This window comes from Cydia fagiglandana, chromosome 11 (genome assembly GCF_963556715.1).
Source record: "Cydia fagiglandana chromosome 11, ilCydFagi1.1, whole genome shotgun sequence".
NCBI lineage: Eukaryota > Metazoa > Arthropoda > Insecta > Lepidoptera > Tortricidae > Cydia > Cydia fagiglandana.
The window spans coordinates 11802012-11824650 of NC_085942.1; the positions used below are offsets into that span (position 1 = coordinate 11802012).

Genomic DNA, 22639 nt, shown 5'->3' on the forward strand with positions numbered 1-22639 from the left:
CCGAATTAATACCTCCTTTTTAGGGTTCCGTAGCCAAATGGCAAAAAACGGAACCCTTATAGATTCGTCATGTCTGTCTGTCTGTCCGTCCGTATGTCACAGCCACTTTTTTCCGAAACTATAAGAACTGTTGAAACTTGATCTACTTACAGATGTATTCTGTGAACCGCATTAAGATTTCAACACAAAAATAGAAAAAAAAACAATAAATTTTGGGGGTCCCCCATACTTAGAACTGAAACTTAAAATGTCTTTTTCATTAAACCCATACGTGTGGCGTATCTATGGATAGGTCTTCAAAAATGATACAATACAATACAATACTCTTCATTGCACGCCTCACATACACTTAGTTTACAATAAATGGACAATAACATAAACAAAGACAATAGAGGTAACAACAGGCGGTCTTATCGCTTATGATATTGAGGTTTCTAATATCATTTATTTCTAAACTGAATAGTTTGCGCGAGACACACTTCCAAAGTGGTAAAATGTGTGCATCCTCCCCTCCCCCTTTAACTTCTAAAATAAATTTAACTTCGCACTGATGATGACATCGTACGGGGCTTAAAGCCCCCGTAACGCAGTGAACGTGTTAAAGTCACATTAAAATTCCATTTTTCGAAATAGAGATTTCAACATTTAACTTTGCAAAAGTAGATAATTGAAATATTCTAAAAGCAATAAAAATAAATTAGGTTAGATTCGAGCTACAATGACATTAGTTTGGGTTCAAGGCAAGGTTGCAGGGCCTCAACAAGGGAAAAAAGGGGGAGGGACTGTTGGCCTGGCTCAGTGAGCCAGAACTCACCCACTTATCCCTACTACTGCCGTAAGCAGGTAATGAATTCCCAATGTATTAAGTTTAGGTTTAATAAATTATAAATATATTTTATTAATAACATAATAATATACAAATATGTATAAGCATAAAGTAATAAATAACCCTACAGCTATTAATAATGTCCGTAATCTGTATAATCCCAAAATACGGATCCCTCGTATGTGGATGCTGCTTACATAATCTCGTCTGTCAAGGTGTTTCGGCAGGAAAGGTCTTGGCAGACTTATAAATTCCTGAAATGAGGGTTCATACCTACCGACTAGAATTGGTTTCATGGTGGTATCAGATGGGTTAGTGTACGGTAACCGATGGTCATCTTGCTTATAATCTCGTCTGCCAAGGTGTTTCGGCAGGAAAAACCTTGGCAGACTTATATATTTCTAAAATGGGGGTTCATACCTACCGACTGGAATTGGTTTCATGGTGGTATCAGATGGGTTAGTGTAGGGTAACCGATGCCGACCTTGCTTACATAATCTCGTCTGCCGTGGTGTTACGGCAGGAAAAGCCTTGGCAGACTTATATATTCCTGAAATGAGGGTTCATACCTACCGACTGGAATTGGTTTCATGGCGGTATCAGATGGGTTAGTGTACGGTAACCGATGATCATCTTGTTTATAATCTCGTCTGCCAAGGTGTTTCGGCAGGAAAAACCTTGGCAGACTTATATATTCCTAAAATGGGGGTTCGTACCTACCGACTGAAATTGGTTTCATGGTGGTATCAGATGGGTTAGTGTAGGGTAACCGATGCCGACCTTGCTTACATAATCTCGTCTGCCAAGGTGTTTCGGCAGGAAAAGCCTTGGCAGACTTATATATTCCTGACATGAGGGTTCATACCTACCGACTGGAATTGGTTTTATGGTGGTATCAGATGGGTTAAATTAGGGGTCCCGTTGGCCACCTTTGAGAGCGTCTGCCAAGCACTTCCGGCAAAAAAAATACTGGCAGACTTCGCTTTTATGTGTCTACATGTAAATTTCTAACTGCTGCCATAACTATTATTTCGGTATCAGATGGGTTAAATCAGCCCCCTTTTTTCGCACCGGAAGTGGCCTTCTTTTTCGTACTTTCGGCAAGTTCCGCCGTGGCAGACTATCGAATTCGGACTTAGCATCACTTTTATGGGAAACCATTGTGCATTTCATCGTGGTATCAAGTCGGTTAGAAAATTTGCGGCCGGCTCTTCTACTATAGTTTGATGTATTCTAAAGGTACACAAATACAAAATACAGTACGTAGAGGCCCCCTTTTTATAAATACCTATCGTTAAATTTAAATAATCACGATTATTTAGCAGTGGCGCAAGTGTGCACGTTGATGGGCTCTTAAGGATGTAGGGATGAGTGGCATATAACATTTTTGGTTTGATAGACTGTCATAGAGCAAGAACTCTTGTATTTGTATATTTATTTAAGTATTTATTTCATATTTTTTGCACAAAAGAAAATACAATCGTACAAAAGGAGGGCCTAATGCTATGAGGCATTCTCTACCAGTCAACCTTCAGGCAAAGCAGATAATTTTCAGGCGACGATATACACTAGAAAGGAAGAGCTCCGCTCCTGCACTACCCACCTTTTGCAAGTGGAGTAGGTATAGTTTGTCAAAGGACTATCTCATTCATTTCAATCATAGACAGAGAGAATCATACTATCTGTGTTTTACAATACACTAGTACTAAGTAGCACCCAAAAGAAAAGGATGAGTATAGTTCATTTTCCTGGTTCTTACCGACTGACAAATTGGTTCAATTGACCAACTATTTTGTACAACCGCAAGAGTTAGAAGAGACGAAAGAGCTTGAAGACGGTATTATCCGACAGATGATGATTGATTGGTCTTCTCAAATTGCCTTAATTAAAAAGTTAGGGATGGTATTTCAAGACTATTTTTGCAAACACCGGATCTAGTAGCAGTCCTCACTGACCCGTTTACAAATCCAAATTTCATATAAACGATTTAAAAATATATTATTATTATATTATTTTACTTTGACAGCGTCTTGACACTAAGAATTGGCTTTCAAAGGCTTAATATTCATAACAACGCTTAAGGTTTGAATTAATTTGTAACTAAAGATACGGGATATTTTTAGTTAATCTAGTTGGCTTACATTTATGTATTTTTACCTTGATTTCATAATTATAAATATTCAATTATTAAAATGGAAGACGAAATGCGCTCATTTATTATTAACATTCCGAAACCCATAGTTTATGCTAGAAAATCGGATCCTATGACGGTTCGCCCAAAAACTAAGTTGCCTGTCTACGTAAGCAAAAGAAAGCCGTCTAATATTTCATTACAAAAGTATTCTTTACCCGGAAGTAAGCCTTTATCTGTGAAGAAGTTGCAGAATGATGTACTGTTGTTGCCATACAGGCTGTTTTCAAAGAGACAAGAAGCTGAAAGACATAAGACAAGATTAGCAATAAACATTTATGATAAATATAAAATTGCCAGCACAGACCTGCGGCGGCGCTTGCACATTGAATCCCCCCCTAACGAAGTCCAAGGATTAACTGATATTGATCCAAAATTCTTTGAGCATGTGAATGGACGAGCGTTGTCCAATTATATCCCACTTTATAAATCACTGGGTCCTTCATTAAATAGTCTATTTAAAGTTAGACATCATACTAGTTTTATAAAAGATTGCGTTTTGAGAATCGAATCTAATATGAGAAAAGAATTGCTAACATATGAAATCAGCGCACAGAGATGTAAGGAGCAAGCACAATATTTTGACTCGTTTATATCCGAAGACTATCTCAAGTCAATGGTCTTCTTGAAAAAGTGGGATGAACTCAAAATGAAACTTAATTCAAAGGAAGCTGAACTGCAAAGTCTCGCCAATGATAAGTTCTACATTAGGTCAAGATTGATAGGGTTAGACTATAGATACAGTGTGCAACAGAAGTACGGAAGACTGCTCTATTATCTATCTCCACCTACCTGGCGAGCGAATCACAGAGACTTTGCTAGATCGATCGAGATAGAGAAGAAAGGGTTTGATTTAGGATATTCTACTGATGATGATCCGTTTACTGTTATATTTGAGAAATTAAAACAAGAAAGCCTGGGAAATCCTGTCGCCCCGGTTCTTTACTTCCAGCGGCCGAATGATTTGATGGATATGTTCGAGTCTATTGAAAAGCAGCAACTGAATTATTTGACGTACGTTATTTACAGCTCACCTTACGTGAGGACCCTGAAGAAAGAATTAGTGTCATTGAAATCTTTGATCAAACAAAGTAGTGTCTCAGTTGTTAACACTATTAAAGAATTCGAAGATACGCTGGAGACAGAAAATACGAGATGTAACATAATCGAGGCAAAGTTTCACAAAATCCTCAAAGGAATGTATTACGAGAGCGTTGGATCTTTGGAAGTATTAAAAATGGGACTACATTTAGAATATTGCTATGAAAAGGTACTGAATGAAAAACCAATGAACACTGACTTGGTCTTCCTTGCTAATGTTTTAGAGTCAAGTTATTTGGATTATTGGAAACGTCTAGATGAAGTATGTAGTGATGACATAAAAAAAGCTGTTGAACGTTATATTGAGCAGGAGCGGACTAAAATGAGGAAGGCAAGGTTTGCTGCTAGAGAGTTACGTCTTTTTCGACGGCTGGAGAAGGAGTTGAGGCGCAGTTCCTTGCCACGAGATAGCCCGGACGTTATATTGCCACCAACAGTCAAACTAAAGCAGAGAACAAAATCTAGAATGAGCCAGGCGCCGCGGCTTCGCACCGTGACCGAAGCATCCAGAGGGTCTCTTACAGAGGCCCAGCTCGAATACTTGGCTCTATTCACAGATTGGACAGTAAATGAAGATCCAGCTAACTATTTACAAGCGCTTAGCGAAGATAAGCACAAAAGGTCAGAAACTAAATTTTAATTAATTTGGACCAAATAATTATGTATTCATAGTGAAGGTGTGAGGTCTAAGATCAAATCGTATCTCTGAGTTTGACAACCGAAATAGTTGGCGCTGCACTTGGCCGCATAATATAGGGAGCCGTACGTCGTCCTCTATATCAATAGCGAATTTTGAGGCACGGATTTATATCAGATTTTACACGTATACAGGCAAGTTTACACGTATACATTTAGACATAAATTATTAAATTAAACACACTTTATTGAAAACAGATTTTATTTACGGGGAATCAATACGAAAACAACCTACATAATTATAGCCTATTAATTCCACCATCAAACAAAATACAATTGGATATAATATAGATAGATAATATGTATAATAAAACAAATCACTTTAAATAACAAAATGTACATTACCTACTCATAAAAATGTTTGGTTTCTTGGTATTGACGAATAACTACTTGGAATTTACATATTTACAATGATGACTAAACAAACTTGGTAAAAGCTTTACATCAATGCAATCCGCAAGACCTAAACTAATTGTTATGTTAACCTTAATATGAATCACTCCATAAATAAATTAAATTACTTATAATAATTGCTTACTAAGCAGCGTAAGTTGTTTAACATAACATTACTATCAATTGAAGGGATGTTTACAAAAACAACATAACTGCTTAGAGCGGTTGACACTTTTTTAAGAACACTGTTAATCGTTTCAGGTGTCAGTTGTAGTCAGTTATGTTGTTTTTGTAAACATCCCTTCAATTTTGCGTTTGTTAGGTTAGCAGGATACACTACACCGGCGAAAAATGATACAATATGTAAAGTTAAACATGATTAAAGCTTTTATATGACCGAAGACCGAGGTATAGATATTTCTCCTTCACTTGCCTCCAAATAGCCAGTGTACACAAAGCAGCAAACCAGACCCGTATTTCACCAGGTCGGCAATTGTCATCTGACAATTTATTGGCGTTACATTCCTGGCTCAAGCAGGTGATGAATTGATGAATTATCTTGTGACCAGCGATCCTTGTCGACCCAGAAATGTTGAATGGCTGTGTGATAGCCAAAACTGCGGTTTTTATAAATACTAAATAGAGCTGACAATGCTGATATGCGCTAATTTTAGACTACATTTATGCTAACGCTGGTTGATGCAATGAGTCCAAGAACATGTTACGTAGGGCGACAAACAATATCGCGGTGGTGTCTTAATTCTGGTATATTAAGACTCTTAAATTGAAATTAAATCCGTGTGTTTTGCGTAATTTTCTTTCACAGCAGTTGCTTTTGGAAAAAAATTGTAGTAAATTATGTGTGCTCAAGAAGCAATGGCCATGCAGCACAATGACCTACAATGTAAAAATTGTGCTTTATGACAAGGTCCACAAGATAGTCACTTAACGTTAACTCGAGATACAAAAATTCGGCCGGTGGGTCGACGTAGCTACAAGTTACAAAACAGGCCAAATGTATTAACATAATTTATTTAGACGTTCCTTAAACTAAATGCGCAAACGTTAAAATGCTTATTTTACAACGCAATACTTATCTACTCATGTAAATTTCGTTATATATTATCCTCCAAATTCGTTTATTTACATCATATATACATAGAGAAGACTCTCGACACAGAAACATTAAAAGCCTCTTTTAAAAAGTTATACACAAACATCTCATTTCCATGATAATGAATAATTATATTAATAATAATTATGTCTACACGAAAACAGTGAAAATTCAAAGAGTTCAAAGCCCTTACGGTCTTGACAGTTATATATTCTTGTAGTAGGTACCGCGTATCGCTTGATCGCCCTTTTCATGTTTCCGCTATATTCGCAACTAGGTGGCTGAGCTGTACTACTGGAAGATCATATCATTTTGGGATCGAAAGGATCAAGAATTCAAGAGTTATTTGCTGAAAAGCTGTAATAGGGAAAAAACCTATGTTTTCTAGAGATTACGTGTAACAACTATTTATAAATATTGCACTATAGATATATTTAATTCAAGGTCTGCAGCTCGTCTGTGTAATCAATCATGGATCAATGTATATCGAATTTCTTGATGAACTCGTCTTGAATTAAAAGGGGATCAATTTAATTACGATTTAAATATAAACGCGAAGCAATAAAATGGCGATGAAAAATATTCTGTACTAAATCTCAGGCATGTATTAATATTCTGAAAGGTACACAATCATAGATGTCAAGATTCCTTCGTTCGGTTGTAAAACCGTGGCCGTTATCTAGTAGACCGACTGACAGTATTATATTAATTTATTTCGTTTTCTCCGCCTAGCTATTTTCAAAAGAAAATGACTAGTAGTTATAGTTTTATCAAAATATTCGTTTCCTTCAAAATGTTCAATATACTTGAGCAACATTGTGATGGAATATTTTCATAAGACGTTCCTTCATATCTACAGTAAAAACAATATTTGGTGTTACACATCGGACATATCAAATAATATCTACACGATGAGCATTATCTTAACATTGTACATCACAACATTGATAATCGTAGCCATAAGTTTCGCGTGGCCAGTTTATCTGACGCGTTTCTTCTGTAGCTTAGCGAGTTTTCTCCTCTTGAGTATCATCTCGTAGAGGGCGTCGAGGCCTTCGTGCAGGCCCTCGCCGGTGATGGCGCAGGCGGGCTGCACGTGCCAGGTGTGCGCGTCGCGCGAGCCGTGCGGCGACGCCACCAGCTCCTGCAGCCCCAGCAACTTCTCCAGCTCTCGTGGCTCTTTCGCCCCCGGCAGGTCCTGCTTGTTCGCCAACACTAAGATCGGCACACCCGTGTTGTCCGGCGACTTCGCCGTCCGTATCAGCTCCATTTTGGCTTCCTCCATACGCTCTACGTCGACCGAGTCGAGCACGAATATAATGCCGTCCGTGCATCGCGTGTACGACTTCCACAGCGGTCGGAGTTTCTCCTGGCCTCCGACGTCCCAGACGAGGAAATTTACTCCTTTAGACTTTCCTATGGTGCCTTTAACCTTTTCGCAGTTAAAGCCGATAGTTGGCACCGTGTTGAGGTACTGGTCGAACTTGAGACGGTAGAGCGCAGTGGTCTTGCCGGCGGAGTCGAGGCCTAGCATGACGACGTGCAGCGTGCCTTGCGCGGAAGGCAGCGCGTCGAGCAGGCTCGAGTTCTTGCCCATGTTCGCACCCATGCTGCGCCGCCGCACGAGGCGGCTATCTCACGCTCTCGTCGGGTCGCAACATCACGAAGAGAACAGGAACTCACCTGAAATAAAGAAAATAATTGATTAAGCACACGAGTACACAGTGTTATATACTTATTTCGGTAATACATCGTTAAACATGCCTTATCTAACGCACATTAAATCTTCCAATAGAAGATGGAGGTATATTAGTATGGAATATCTTTGCAAAAAAAATTGTTGCGTTCCCAATTTGGTGGTTTATTTGTTTGTGGGGAAAAACTAATTTCAATGCCCAAAATGCGCGGTTAAATTTAGACGGGAGCGCTATATGCGGATGCGGACTCTATACGCGGACCCGGAATTTAAAGACAAAATGCGTTGGTAAACTTATTATAACTATTTGACTCAGGGGGTATAGGTACCGGTACCCTACATTATAATTGTGTATTTGTGTGTCGTTTGGAGCTATTCTTGTGTGAAAGTCGGTATGTTTAGAGCACTGTTGCGCAAGCGGCTACATGCTTCTATTTATATTTACTTTACTCGGAAATAGTGATTCAATAATGCGACTACCATCATAAATCATTTAAATTTAAATTGAACCCTTTCATAAATAAGTGGTTTTGATTAAAAGTCCTTACCAATTTAGACCTCTCGCCCATTGGAGCCGTACGTAATTGGTACAAGTGGATGCCTTATTCAACTAAATACATCAGTTAAGAAAAGCTTTCAGATTTAAGAATATTTGATTGTCAATGGCAATTTCAATTAATGTCGTTTTTAATGTTTTAACATTAGAGTGTCCCACTGCTGGGCAAAGGCCGGGATTTTCGCGTTTCCCGGTAGGCCCTTGTTAACAAACCGCCTTGATGCATTGTACAGTCAGCAGCAGAAGTTGCTAAGCGGGGGAGATGATCAAAATTACCTTGACACGCTCTTATTCTCTTAACAATAAAGTCGCGTCCAGATCACTTTGAACAGCTCGCCCGCTTAGCAACTTCTGCTGCTGACTGTATCAATGTCATCTTATACCTTTAAACGAGCAATTCTTGTTTATATATTTCGGGGATCTCGGGAACGGCTTTAACGATTTCGATGAAATTTGCTATATGGGGGTTTTCGGGGGTGAGAAAATGGATCTAGCTGGGTCGTATCCCTGGGAAAATGCGCATTTTTGAGTTTTTATATGTTTTCCGAGCAGAGTTTATTATTTTACTGTCTGGGAAAACTCGTCATAAAACAGTTTAAGGCGCAGTATGTATAAGTTATTCTATGGATTACTTGATAGCTTAGTATAGCTCTGGCGGCAGAACATTGCAGTAATACCCACTATTATTGAACAGATACAGTTTACTTACTAAAATTAAGTTCATAAATAAAGCTTTTTACTACTTTGTTTTATATTTCGAAAATCCGCGCAAAATAATTACGCACAGCAGCAGCCCGTGCAAAAATAATTGCGGGAGAAGGCAGGTGGAGTAGCGAAATGAGACGAGACGCCATCGGCTTCGCGCCCTTTCATAATTATCATTCGCGTCAGACAGCCGGGTCGACGACTTTTTGCCCGCTGCGAGGCACGGGCCAGACTCTTTAGAATCATCGCGAAGACTTAACTAAGGTCGTCTTTTACCAATGCAACGCGCGCGAACGGGACAGCTGAACCTGATCCCACGATAAGTTTGTTGACAAATGTTTTGCGAGAGCCACCGTAATTTCAATTCCAGCCGCTACACCGTACTTGGATATTCGATCTTCCGAATCGGGCCATTGGCCTCACGCCATCGCCAGTTGTTTAAGATTTGCAATGTCCGAGTCGTTATTTGAAAACGAAACCGCCTTTTTGGCCATTGCAAGAGCTTACGCTACGTCTTACGTAGGCGAACAACGCGCGAACGCGGCGCGGCGCGGCGCGGCGAAATCAATCCTTTGATGCCCATAGAAGTGTCCTACGTAAGCGATCTCGTTGCGAACGCGGTGCGGCGCGATTTGCACGCGAATGTCAGGCGGCGCGGCGCGGCGCGGCGCGGCGGCGGCCGCTTTCGCCGCGCCGCGCCGCGCCGCGTTCGCGCGTTGTTCGCCTACGTAAGACGTAGCGTTAAACGGGCTAAATGATTCACTTAGTACGCAAAAGATCCTCGTGTAATGTATATAAGTTGCTTATACATACGTAAGGGCACTAAACGACTCTAATAAGGAGTGCTGCCTTTTAAGAAAATGTATGCATGTCTCTTAATTTCTTGTTAATTTACTGCTGCAGATTTCGAAACAGTCAGTTTTAACGTTACGCTATTGGTTGAATCTAGGGTAGTGAGAAAATTGGATTAGCCGTAGTATGTACTGGTAATGTAGGTATATACCTATAATATCTGTGCATTATGGTTGCTATTAAATTACGTTGCACAAGCCTTCGATGGTCGATTGTGCGCGCCGCAGGTACTCGTATTTGTTGCGCAACTCGAGGAGCGAATTGAACTATGGCCCTATCCCACGGATACGTATCTGGTTGCCCATTGCATTTTAATTTCGTTTACATCACCGACGACCACAACATGTTTATGTTTCAATAAAACAATATATTCCAATAAGATCTGCAGATAAAAAATAAAATTTTACGAGTACGAAACCTCGATTTTTGAGATTTTTACGCAGGATTTTTCGCCTTGTCCTTATCGCAATAGTTTTAGGAGCCGCTTCCGTTAGCGAGACGGGTATATTTACCTAAAATATTTAAAACTCAGCTCCTGTTTCGTCTTATCGTAATCTTTGATCGTAATACAGTCGTAATCTTTGATCTATTTAATTGAGACTGCATCAGAAAAAATAATACTATACTTTACACGTCTAATTATAGTTCGTTTTTTTTAGCATTAGAAAGAACTTGCAAGAAGGTAAGCGATCTTGACATGTCTTTTAATTGAAAAACGCTTTTTAAAAACCAAAAACGATTACTTATGAAAGTAGAAGAATATAAATGATCGTATTAGATTCATAATTGTTACATATTTGCCGTAACTTATTTTTAAAATGTGTTTTTCAATTAAAAGACACATCAAGATTGTTTACCTTTTTTCTAATGCTAAAAAAAACGAGGTATAAGTTCTGTCTCATTCCTTTATGTTCCGTTATCAATGTTATCATTGCGATTGAGTTTCGTCAATAATATTGTGTAGGGTTAACAGATACAAAGTGCACTACGAACAAATAAAGATTTTCAGAGCATCTAAAGTTTCGCTTTTATTAAAATTTGAGGTCGAATACTTAATTTGCAAGCGGGACCCGCGGCGGTCACCCGAACTGGCCGCGCCTTCGACCTGTCTATCTCGAATAACTAGTAAAGCAACTTTTGTTTTTATTCGACCGACTTAACATTAACAAAGGTTGTCTACGGTCAGTCGGTCATAGATGTTAATGTGTGCGGCTTGCAATAACAATATGTACAAGAACGTGTATGACCAGTCTTATACGTCGTGGAATTCAAGAGCACTTGTATTGGGGATGCGCAGATGGTTAAATTATTTTTAGTAACATTCAACGGTAATTAGCCACATACAGTATGTAAATTAATGAAAAATATTTAAAAGCCCGTTAATGAATGAGTCACACTGAGCAACTTTTGCTATGGCACCAACCCCGAAATCGCGAAAAAAAAACTGACTCCCATAGAAAATTTCAATGCTAGACCAGCAAAATGTATGAAACAACCAAATTTTTTTTCGCGTTTTCGGGGTCGGTGCCATAGTAAAAGTTGCTCAGTGTGACCTACACATTAACGGGTTTGAGTAAATGTTTTTCGTTAGTTTACATACATATCATATTACAGAGTATTTGATAAAATAACCTTTTATATAATACATAGGCATTCTATAGGTAAGTAGGTAGCAAGGTAGGTAGGTAGGAAGTACTCTGTTATATTCCTTTTACGCGGTTGACGGCAGATTCATCATAACATTACAGGTATCAAAAGCATTACGTCAATATGCGGCCTCATATTCATTCATGCCAGTAAAGGCCGATATCTGAGTTTACCACTAACTGAAAACATGTTTGACAAAAATTTTGTAGCATTCATTAATTTTACAAGGAAATTAGCAAATGAAAACTTCAAGTGATACGATAAGTGGTAAATAATAAGCCATGTCATGACAAGTCGATTCACAGCTGTGTGTAGGGTCAAAAGAGCCGAGAGAAAGCACAGATGCAATGGTGGCCCTTTACTTTCTCTACCTGGGCCACGCCTCGACATAACTCCACGCTACCACAGATGGCGAATAGCAAATCCACTAAAACCAACCGGAACAGAAAGTTAACGTGTATTCACTAATCGTGATCTTTTAATCAAGAGTTATTGTGGGAAATTCGAACGATGAACAATTGAAGGAATTAGATATCTAATTAGATAAGAGGAAATCGATTCAAGTGCCGTCACATTTTCTTATTAAAATGCTTATGTAATAACATGCATGTAAGTACATAGTACTGGGTTACAATAAGACAGTCAACCAAACTATAAATAAACTTGATGACTTTTCGGAAGGTCCTAGAGTCGGTGTATGCTGACATAATTTTACTCGTAATACCTATAGAAAGTAATAAATTTAATATTCTTACATTTTTTTTATGTATAATTGTTTTCCATATTAATATATGCTTTCCATATTTTTGTTATACATATGCTTTTGTCGTAAGGCTATTGCATGGAGTTTACTTTTATGTTAATTAGTGCTCGTGATATTTTTATACTTAACCTGCTTTTTGGTCATACTTACTTGTAATAAATGTAGGTAATGTACTCGTTTACTTGTTAATGGAGCTTTGGTGCTCAGTAATGAGATTGAAGTAGGCAATTAACGTAATGTCTTTAAGCAATTATCGCATTGAACGACAAAAAGTTGTTTTTATCGAGATAATTTCGTTTAGTGCCTAATATAAAAATAATTTGGCCAAGCCCGAGATAGCTCGAGGCATTTAGTGTTCCGTACGGCTACCATCAGTTTGGCATTGACATAAACGCTACCGTGAACGTAATTTACTTTCTATGCATCTCGCTCGTACTGACATATTAGTGCGAAAGAGATATATAATTACGTTCACGATAACGTACCGCTCGCATCGTTACATTTTACAGGGGTTGTTTCCTGTTTTTAGGATACCGTATTCAATTAGGTACCCTATAGGAACCCATATAGTTTCGCAACCCTTGTAATTTTTACTACATATTTAATATATCATTAATTCTGAGACAAAATTTGTTTGTAGTGGCTGAAAAAACTTTCAACAACATATGTAAATATGGAATTCGGAATATTACTAAAAAAATGGAGACAGGCGGTATCAGGGACACAGGCGCCATGGTTGACGTGAAAAGTGGTGTAGACAGCTAATGCGAAAGCCGAAGGCCGAGCTCCGCGTAGGGCCGAAGGCCCGAAGCGTCCAGAATGTCAGTGCTTAAACAAAGAACAACAGTACAAGTGTCTAAGTGCGAAGGCAGAGCTTTAGCAAAATGTCAGTGCCTTAGCACAGAGCAATAGTACAAGTGTCTAAATGCGAAGGCCAAAGGCCGAGCTCCGCGTGCACAGAGCAATAGTACAAGTGTCTAAATGTGTAGGCCAAAGGCCGAGCTCCGCGTAGGGCCGAAGGCCCGAAGCGTCCAGGATGTCAGTGCTTTAACACAGAACAATAGTACAAGTGTCTAAATGCGAAAGCCGAAGGCCGAGCTCCGCGTAGGGCCGAAGGCCCGAAGGGTCCAGGATGTTAGTACTTAAACACAGAACAATAGTATAAGATAAATGACTAAGTGCGAAGGCCGAAGGCCGAGCTCCGCGTAGGGCAGAAGGCCCGAAGCGACCAGGATGTCAGTGCTTTAACACAATAATATTACAAGTGTGTAAATGCGAAGGCCGAAGGCCGAGCTCCGCGTAGGGCCGAAGGCCCGAAGCGTACAGCCTGTCAGTTCTGTGTTTAACCACTGACATCTTGCAGGCTTCGGCCCTACGCGGAGCTCAGCCTTCGGCCTTCGCATTTAGACACTTGTACTAATGACCTGTGTTTAGAACTGACCTCCTGGATGCTTGGGGCTTTCGGCCCAACGCGACTTCAGCCTTTGGATCTTGCGATTTAGACACTTGTACTTTAAAATCAAGGCCCCAACGTTGCCTGTTCTCTTTGACGGCGCAGCAACTAGTATCATTTCTCTCTCCTCGCTCTTTTAAAAATGCCGTTTGTCTAAAAAGGACAACCATACTGTTGACAAGATGGACTTCAAATCAAGGTGTTATCGTTTTAGGTGAAACCAGGTTGTGTATGTGTGCGTAAAAACGTATATGTGTGCTCTTGCGTAGGGATGTGAAAACTCGATTTTAATAATGTTATATATCGATAAACGCTACACAGCGGAATCAAAGAATAAATAATAGTACTAGGTACAGAAGACTCACTCTCTAACAAAACGCGTCTGTCACGATCAGCACAGATATGGCCGCTGGATGGCGACAGCGCCACGCGCAGCTTATGGCAAACCCCAAAATTGGGGTCGAACGGATGTACTTTTAGCTACCTGTAGCAAAGCGGAGTGAGCCACGCCCACGCCTGGCGGAACGAAATAGCGATTAATTGAAGCTTCAATATCTTCGTTAAACCTAAACATAATTGAAATGCTAATGGATAATGAATATATTATGATATAATAAAATAACTCAATTATTGCGGAACACATATTTTAGTAGGTTCAGCTATAATTAAATAATAGCTGAACTTTCCCTTGGTTCCCTGCTGGGGCGTGACGTGACGATAAAATTGTGATCTGATAACCACAACAAACGATAAAAGTGTTTTTGTTCATTTTAGGTATCGTTAAACCTTTGAAGTAAAATTAAAATTGCAAGAAATGTCGATAGTTTATCGACATGGCTACAGCAAGGTGGGCCACATTGTTAATCGTACACTAAACAAAAGTGGTAACAGTAACAGCTCGCTTAGACGTAATCTTTGTATATTATATATCTATGTTTAAAATACTTGGAAAAGTTACGGGAGGCAAGCGTCTGTCGGACGCTTCGGACCTTCGAATCGGTCCTACGCAGAGCTCAGCCTTCCGAATATTGTGTATATTGTTTCGACGAATCAGATACTCTCAATAAAATCTATAGATGAGGCCATAGCTGTAAATAAATATTAAATGACTTTATTATCTCTATACGCTTTATAAAATCTATGTCTCATATTGTGAAAAAAAAAACACAACGACAGTGAAGAATGGAATTCTTAATTTGAATTTTTCATATTTTTGAGATACCTAGTCCATTGGTTGGAAAGCCCGTTCGAAATTTAAACTTTATTTGCAATACAATAAGGTTATATTTTGTAGATCTCTCTCATACTTATAGTAGGCTATTCAGATAAAATTAAATATCCCACAAAAATAAGCAAGCAGAATTAAACTTTGTGTCAAAGACTTAAGTCATAAATTTCAATGCCAAAGTTTTAACTAAGGATCTTTCTCATTAAAGCTACTCTGCCTAATATGAAATGACCAGTGTAAGCATTAGTTAGCTAGCCCTAAGCAACCAAAGACCAGGCTCCAGTTGAAAAACTAATAAAGATAAAGTTAAGCTGATAATTTTCCCGCCGTCTCCATGCTTCTTTAAGTTGGGTATTGACTGGTCAGCTGCCTATTAGCTATAGTTTTCGCGAAAATCGCCAGGACAGAGGTGAAAATTTTTGTATGAAAACTTGCAACTTTAAATGCATTTTTTGACGAAACTATTGCAGTCTAAAATGAAGTCAAAATCAGTCCATCGACTCAATTTTTTGCAAGCTTTCTAATGGTACCCCACACGATTCTTACAAATGAAAAAAGTTTCAGCCTACCCCTCTCAACCCCCTAAATTTCCCCCTTTAATAAGAAATAAGCAGTTTTGACTTATTTACAATATGAGTGGTGGTAATTGCTATAACTGTTCCAAATTTTAGGTATCTATGTCAAACGGTCTCTGAGAAAAACGTATTTAACTGATTTTCAAGACCGAAGTGATCCCATAAGTGTTCCGTAAACAAAGTTTTGTACGGAACACTAAAAACACTTAACCTGGAGCAGCCAAATATTAAGAGAAAGTTTCTTTAAATACTACTGCTATTCACATATGCCGTTTCCATGCAAAAAAGGATTTTATTAAAGTATCTTTTTATTCCTCTCCTTTTACTTTTATGTTTATTTCCGTTGAAAGATATTTTAAAAGCAATCTTATCTTTATACTTTCACCACATCTGTTTATTTTTAATTTTTTTTAGTTTAGTAGTTTTTCATAGAGGGATCCTTCGTAATCACCTAAAAGATCCGTGGTAATGTCGCAGTCAAAAGTGTGAACTGGTCAAAAGAACTTTTAACCGACAAAAACAGGCAAAACTGCTTTTGATTGAGCATGTTGGTCAAAAGTAGTTTTACATGAAAATCTTTGGTTAATAGTAATTGTGACTGTTACTATCAGTCAAAAGTACTCGCAGAGATAGGTAGGTTAGGGTTATTTTTTTTTGCTACGCCCTAAAAACGAAACTGCTGCCAGAAATAGGTATAATTTTCAGGTAAAACTACTTTTGACCAACATGCTCAGTCAAAAGCAGTTTTGCCTGTTTTTGTCGGTTAAAAGTTCTTTTGACCAGTTCACACTTTTGACTGCAACAGTAACAATCTCTTTGCAAAACAAGTTCAAATTCATCACAATATTCACAATATTTTTTTGAATGCACGATACAGTTAGGTTTCGCTATAAAGTCAAGTTATAGTCAAGTCGTTGGAATGCAGACAATCCGTATGCAGCGAGTGTCGCTGACACGAGACCAAAACATGCCGGTCTAGTGGAGTGACCCAGTAATCGACTTGTCAAGTCGCTGTCGCTCGTTTTTGTTTCAATAACTTTTTTTAAAGAACGACATGTTACTCTAGAGCGTTCTTCACTAGTCTTCAGCTTCACATTGAATGCGAATCCGCTCGCTCACACACTCGAGCGAAGTTGCGGTGTGTGATAACCGCGTAAAAGTCTATTTCTTAACCCTGACTCTTGTATTAAAATTCAATTATGAAAGTAAGGTGGTGTTAAAACAGCATTCCATCCCACATCATCAATTAAACACATTGAAGAATACTTAGATAATTCCAAACGATGACTTAAACTTTAGTCTCGTTTATTATGCTTTATGCCGTAAAAATACTCGTATTATTAGAAACGTTTAACGCGACGGATCATAGTTTAGTAAATTTATAGATTGGATACAAACGAGCGGCTTTTCGTAGCGGGATTCCCGTTATCTCATCGTATCTGTGCCGGCTCTAGTTGCCGTGTGCATAACGGATCGACAGTAAGATAAATTTATGTGTAACTCGAATAAACTAACAGACTTTAGTAGTGCGATTTACTTTAAGTAAATTCAATAAGTGGCTGAGAAAATGTATGGTAAACTTTTAGGTAAATATACCTACACTTAAAATTATTCAGTTAGACCAATGTAAAGCGGGTCGATTTGTATTTTTATACTACGAGTATTCTATGCATAACTAATGACCATACGATAACGTGATTTGCAATCATTACATTTAAAGAAAAAGTAACATTGCATTTTGAGTTTTGTTGAACAAAATATACCTATAATTTATAAAATATAATAGTTTTGAGGTCTTTTAGCACTACATTTGGCCGTAACATACATAAACATAAGATTTATTGAGCATGAATCAGAAATTAACACATTCTCGTTTGTGTAGGTAATAACCGCCTAACGGACATGTTATTACTATTTATTACATACACGCAACTTTTTATTACATTACACCACCACCACCTACTCGAAAGTATTTATAATATTAAAACGGTCTTGGATAACTATCAACTTCGAGCTCTGTTAATATTTAAGGTAACTTATTTGTTGGAATGAAGCCTTCGGCGAACCCTACACGCAAGATCCATATTGTGATTAGTCAATTATATTGACGGATTACGATATTTAATATTTATTGACGTGTAGGGTAGTGTATTGACGGATCACAATATTTCGCTGGATTTCTGGAAATGCTTGTGATCTGATCCTAGATCCTGGATCGTGATATTTATCTTGCGTGTAGTGTCGCGTTTGATATTTATCGCGTCAGTAATTTTTCTGTCTACAGTACATCACGTCTGCCACGTACAAAGAACGCTTTGTACAGACGCGATCCGTATTGATGGTGTAGGGTGTGCTGTGATCCGGCCCAAGATACATCATGATAATTATCACAATATTTATTGACGTGTAGGGTCCGGGTAAGGTTAAGAGTGGGTAAAAACCACGATACGTGAGTTTTACTTACCGAGTGTCAATAATAAACTGCGTTAAGTAAGGCCAGATGAACTTCAGTCTTCAATATACCTGAAACAAAATAAAATAAGTACTTTACTTTCTATTGAAATTGATAAATTTGTGTAGTAGAAATGAGTAATTGGTAATTGTGCTGTTATTGCTCATTATCTACTAGTAGAAAATGTAGGTAGGTAGGTACTTGTACGCCTTATTAAAAATTAAAAGCTATCATATAGGTACAATAGCGTCAGTAATATAATTAAATTTTTATCGTACACTGCGCAAAAGCCAACCCGCATTACGGGAGCTCATTAAGTTGGGGAATGAAATGACCGGCGAATGAGATCCGACAGAGAGCGGATCGCGAAGCACATTATTCGTCCCGTCAGACCGTATTGTATTCCCATTACTTACTTAACGCTGGTGAATTACAATTTTAGACTAATGAGTATGAATGAGCTGAGAGAAATATAATTTACTTTGGGACATGAGAAATCGGAAAAAATGGGAAATTAATTCAATGGCCTGAAATATTAAACCTTTTAAGCTCAAAACCAGGCTAATATTGAAAGCTAACGATGACCGGATGCTAAGGCAATTTCCTTTTTATTGAAAATCTTAATAGGCAAGCGTATGGTAGTATTGGTAGTCGACGTGTCGTAATAGTATTTGTTAGAGCTATATGAATGTCGGCGGAAGGCAATATCCTTGTGGCATCGCGTATAATGAGAGGAAGGTACCCGCTGACGCGATGTGTCAAGGCGGTGATATGGAGACTCTTTATGCTGGGTAAGAATTCCCTCGATGCAACGCCGTTTATATGGATTTCTACATAGATGTGTATGTTTACTTATACGAGTTCATAACATATGCGATATATATGCATATGTATTAGGTAATAAAATATGATAAGTACTGAGATGTCTCTCGTAAAAAAAAGTTTAAACAAAACAATGCGGCAAAAATAATATCGAACAGTACATATTAAAAATATCAAAATAAAATACTTAACTATTGTTTTGGAGTATTACAGGGAGTATGAATAAAAAACGGCTTTCCTGATTTTAGCACAAGTGTAATGAGTGAATTGACACATAGGTACATGAAAATGGGAATAAAAAGATAAAGCGCCTGCACGTTATGCAGAGCAATATTACGACTACTTGAGAATAAGGTCTTAAATTTTAAACATGCCCCCGGGGTTGAAAGGAAGCCTTTCAAGAAGAATCGGTAGCCACAGGAAGAGGACAAATCTTGCTGAAAGCGCGTCGGACGACTCCTCCAGCTGTCTTCACATCAGCCACTCGAGATATGCCATCCTGTCCAGGGTGAATGGCTACAATGCGTCCCAGTCTCCATTTCAACGGAGGAAGGTTGTCCTCCTTCAGAACAACGAGGGTGTTATTCTTAAGGGAATCATGGTTGAGTCTCCACTTGATTCTTTGTTGCAATTCTGGGACGTACTCTTTAGTCCACCGAGCCCAGAAATGTTGACGGAGTTGTTCGATTCGGTGGAATCGAGACAGATGCTGATAAGTGTGGTCCCGCAGATCCTGCACCGGCAATGACGTCAGTGAGCGTCCGACAAGAAAATGTCCAGGAGTGAGCGCTGAGAGATCGTCCGGGTGTGATGACAGGGGCGTGAGGGGGCGAGAATTCAACAGGGCTTCAATATTGATGAGTGTAGAGTTAAGCTGTTCATAAGTCAAGTTACAATTGCCCAACACTCGTTGCAAATGGAATTTAACTGATTTGACACCCGCCTCCCAAAGACCTCCGAAGTGAGGTGCGTACGCAGGCAGAAAATGAAATCTAGTATTTTCACTAGCTAACGTCTCAGCCAAAGAGTTGCAGTTTTCCTTCAGAAACTTTGTAATTTCGTTATAGGCTCCGACAAATGCAGTACCGTTATCTGAATAAATGTTGTCTGGCTGTCCCCGTCGAGACATAAAGCGAGACAGTGCTAACAAATAAGTTTTACTAGTTAAATCTCCCACCAATTCTAAATGTATCGCCTTGGTTGTGAAGCATATAAAAATAGCAACATAAACTTTAACTAGTGAGCAACCACGACCTTGACGGCTGGCTGCCATGAGTGGACCTGCGTAGTCCACGCCCACATTCCTAAACGGGTAGCCTCCAGGTGACAACCGAGAATTTGGCAAATTCCCCATCAATGGAGCAACTACTTGTCCCTTCATGATTTTACATCGCACACATTGATGGTAGCAAGCCTTTGCCAAATTACGACCCCCTATGGGCCAGTAGGTTTCTTTAATCGTTGCTAATAACAGCTGGGGCGGTGCATGGAGAAGCCTTTTATGTTCCTGATTAAATAATAATTTTGTGAATCGATGTGTGGACTGTATAATAATGGGATGTTTTTTCTCGTACGGAAATTCTGAATTGGAAAGACGGCCTCCCACACGCATTAAGTTGTCGTTATCTAGGAATGGGTTGAATTTCAAGAGCTTACTCTTTTTTGGTAAATTTAGTTTTTTGGATAATATATCATATTCTGAAAATGATTCGCTCTGACTGAGTTTGGTAATTACCTTTAAAGAGTTATGTAATTCGTCATGATTGAGGTATGTGGACGACGTCGACGTTGCATTTTTGCGGCATTTTTTAATGAAACGAAGAGCGTACGCAAAAGCACGAATGAGCCGCGAGAGGTTAGAAAAACGATTGAAATCTATTAATGGCTCATTAACTATGTTAACGTGCAATGAAACCTCAACGCGGGTTTCAGGCAGCTCATCGCAGTGCTTTGTGGTAGGATTCGAGGGCCACTGAGCGACGTCTTGTTGCAAGAAACTAGGACCCGACCACCACAAATCTAACGAGTCTATAACACTTGCATGCAATCCACGGGAAATTAAGTCCGCTGGATTTTGGTCCGTTGGAACATGCCTCCAAGCACAACTGCCGGTAATTTCTAAAATGTCCGACACTCGGTTCCTCACAAAAGGTTGCAATCTACTTGGCATCATCTTAAGCCAACCTAACACTATAGTCGAGTCGGTCCAAAATGTCGTGTTTCTAACCTGAGCTCTAAGTGAAGTCATGACCTTGTCATACAGATGAGCACTAACGAGAGCGCCGCACAACTCAAGCCTAGGTATAGTCGTAGGTTTAATCGGACTGACCCGACTTTTTGCGATCAATAACCGAACTAATACCTGACCTTCGTTATCTACACTACGCACGTACACACAAGCGCCGTACGCGCGTTCAGATGCGTCTGAGAAAATGTGTAGATCGAAGGCTACGTTTGAGTTGCAAATGACATGACGAGGGACTCTGACATCATTTAGTGCCGGCAATCCTTCCAAGAGTTCTACCCATTGTTTGGTGATTTCTGGAGACAGTTCTTCTTCCCATGTAATCTTTTGAAGCCATAACCGCTGCAGTAGCATCTTCATGGTGATTACAAACGGAGACAGAAGTCCCAACGGATCGAAGATCTGAGCAATCACCGATAGCATGTCACGTTTGGTATTTCCTTTAGGGACTAGTTTTCCTATTGGAAAATACAGCTCATCAGTCTCAGGGTGCCAGCCTAAGCCTAACGTTTTGCTGGGCTCATTTGATCCTATATTCAAATTCACAGAGGATTGAGAGGGTTCACATAGAAGGCGAGGCTCGTTTGACTTCCACTTACGCAGGTTCATTCCTGCAGAAGACAGTGCTTGAGTCACTTTATGGCGAATCTCTTCCACCGCAGTAAGGTCATCTCCTCCTGTCAGCAGGTCGTCTACATAAAAATCGTGAACGATGACTTCTTTGACCTTCTCATCGTCACAATCTAAGCCTATTTGTTTGAGACACCTAGTGGCTAGGAACGGAGCACTGGCCGTCCCATAGGAGACAGTATTGAGCTCGTGCACTAACAGTGGCTTGGTCTCCGAACTGCGCCAAAGAATTTTTTGAAGGTGGCGGTCGTCAGGATGCACCCATATCTGACGGTACATTTTCTCCACGTCCGAAGAAATGATGTACCGGTGCTGCCTGAACCTAATAAGGATAGACAGAAGGTCGTCTTGCACAGTGGGTCCGACCATCTGAATGTCATTCAGACTGATACCTGAGGTGGAAGGGCTGCTAGCATTATATACGACACGGAGCTTTGTCGTGGAGCTATCGCGCAAAATTCCATGATGTGGTATATAATAGCCCTTTTCTTCCCTTGAGACCTGCCTACCTTGCGACATGTGACCCAAACTTTCATACTCTGTCATGAAATCAATGTATAAACCTTTAAATGAGGGCTTGGTTTTAATTCTGCGTTCCAATGATAGCATGCAATGCTTCGCGCGTTGAAATGAATCGCCTAATACACTTTCGCTTTGTTTTAAAGGAAGCCTGACACAAAATCGTCCGTCGGCT

General features: G+C 39.4%; 1 protein-coding gene across 1 annotated transcript in view; it reads right to left on the bottom strand.

Moving 5' to 3' along the window:
- Positions 1–4998: 4998 nt before the first annotated feature.
- The window catches only part of LOC134669042 (ADP-ribosylation factor-like protein 4C), a 74881-nt gene continuing 57240 nt past the window's right edge, over positions 4999–22639 (bottom strand). Inside the window, exons 3-4 of the mRNA XM_063526568.1 lie at positions 18261–18319; positions 4999–8004 (exon numbers count right to left, since the gene is read on the bottom strand). Coding sequence (XP_063382638.1) covers positions 7301–7930 — 630 coding nt within the window. The 5' untranslated portion in view covers positions 7931–8004; positions 18261–18319 and the 3' untranslated portion in view covers positions 4999–7300. The remainder of the gene's footprint in view (positions 8005–18260; positions 18320–22639) is intronic.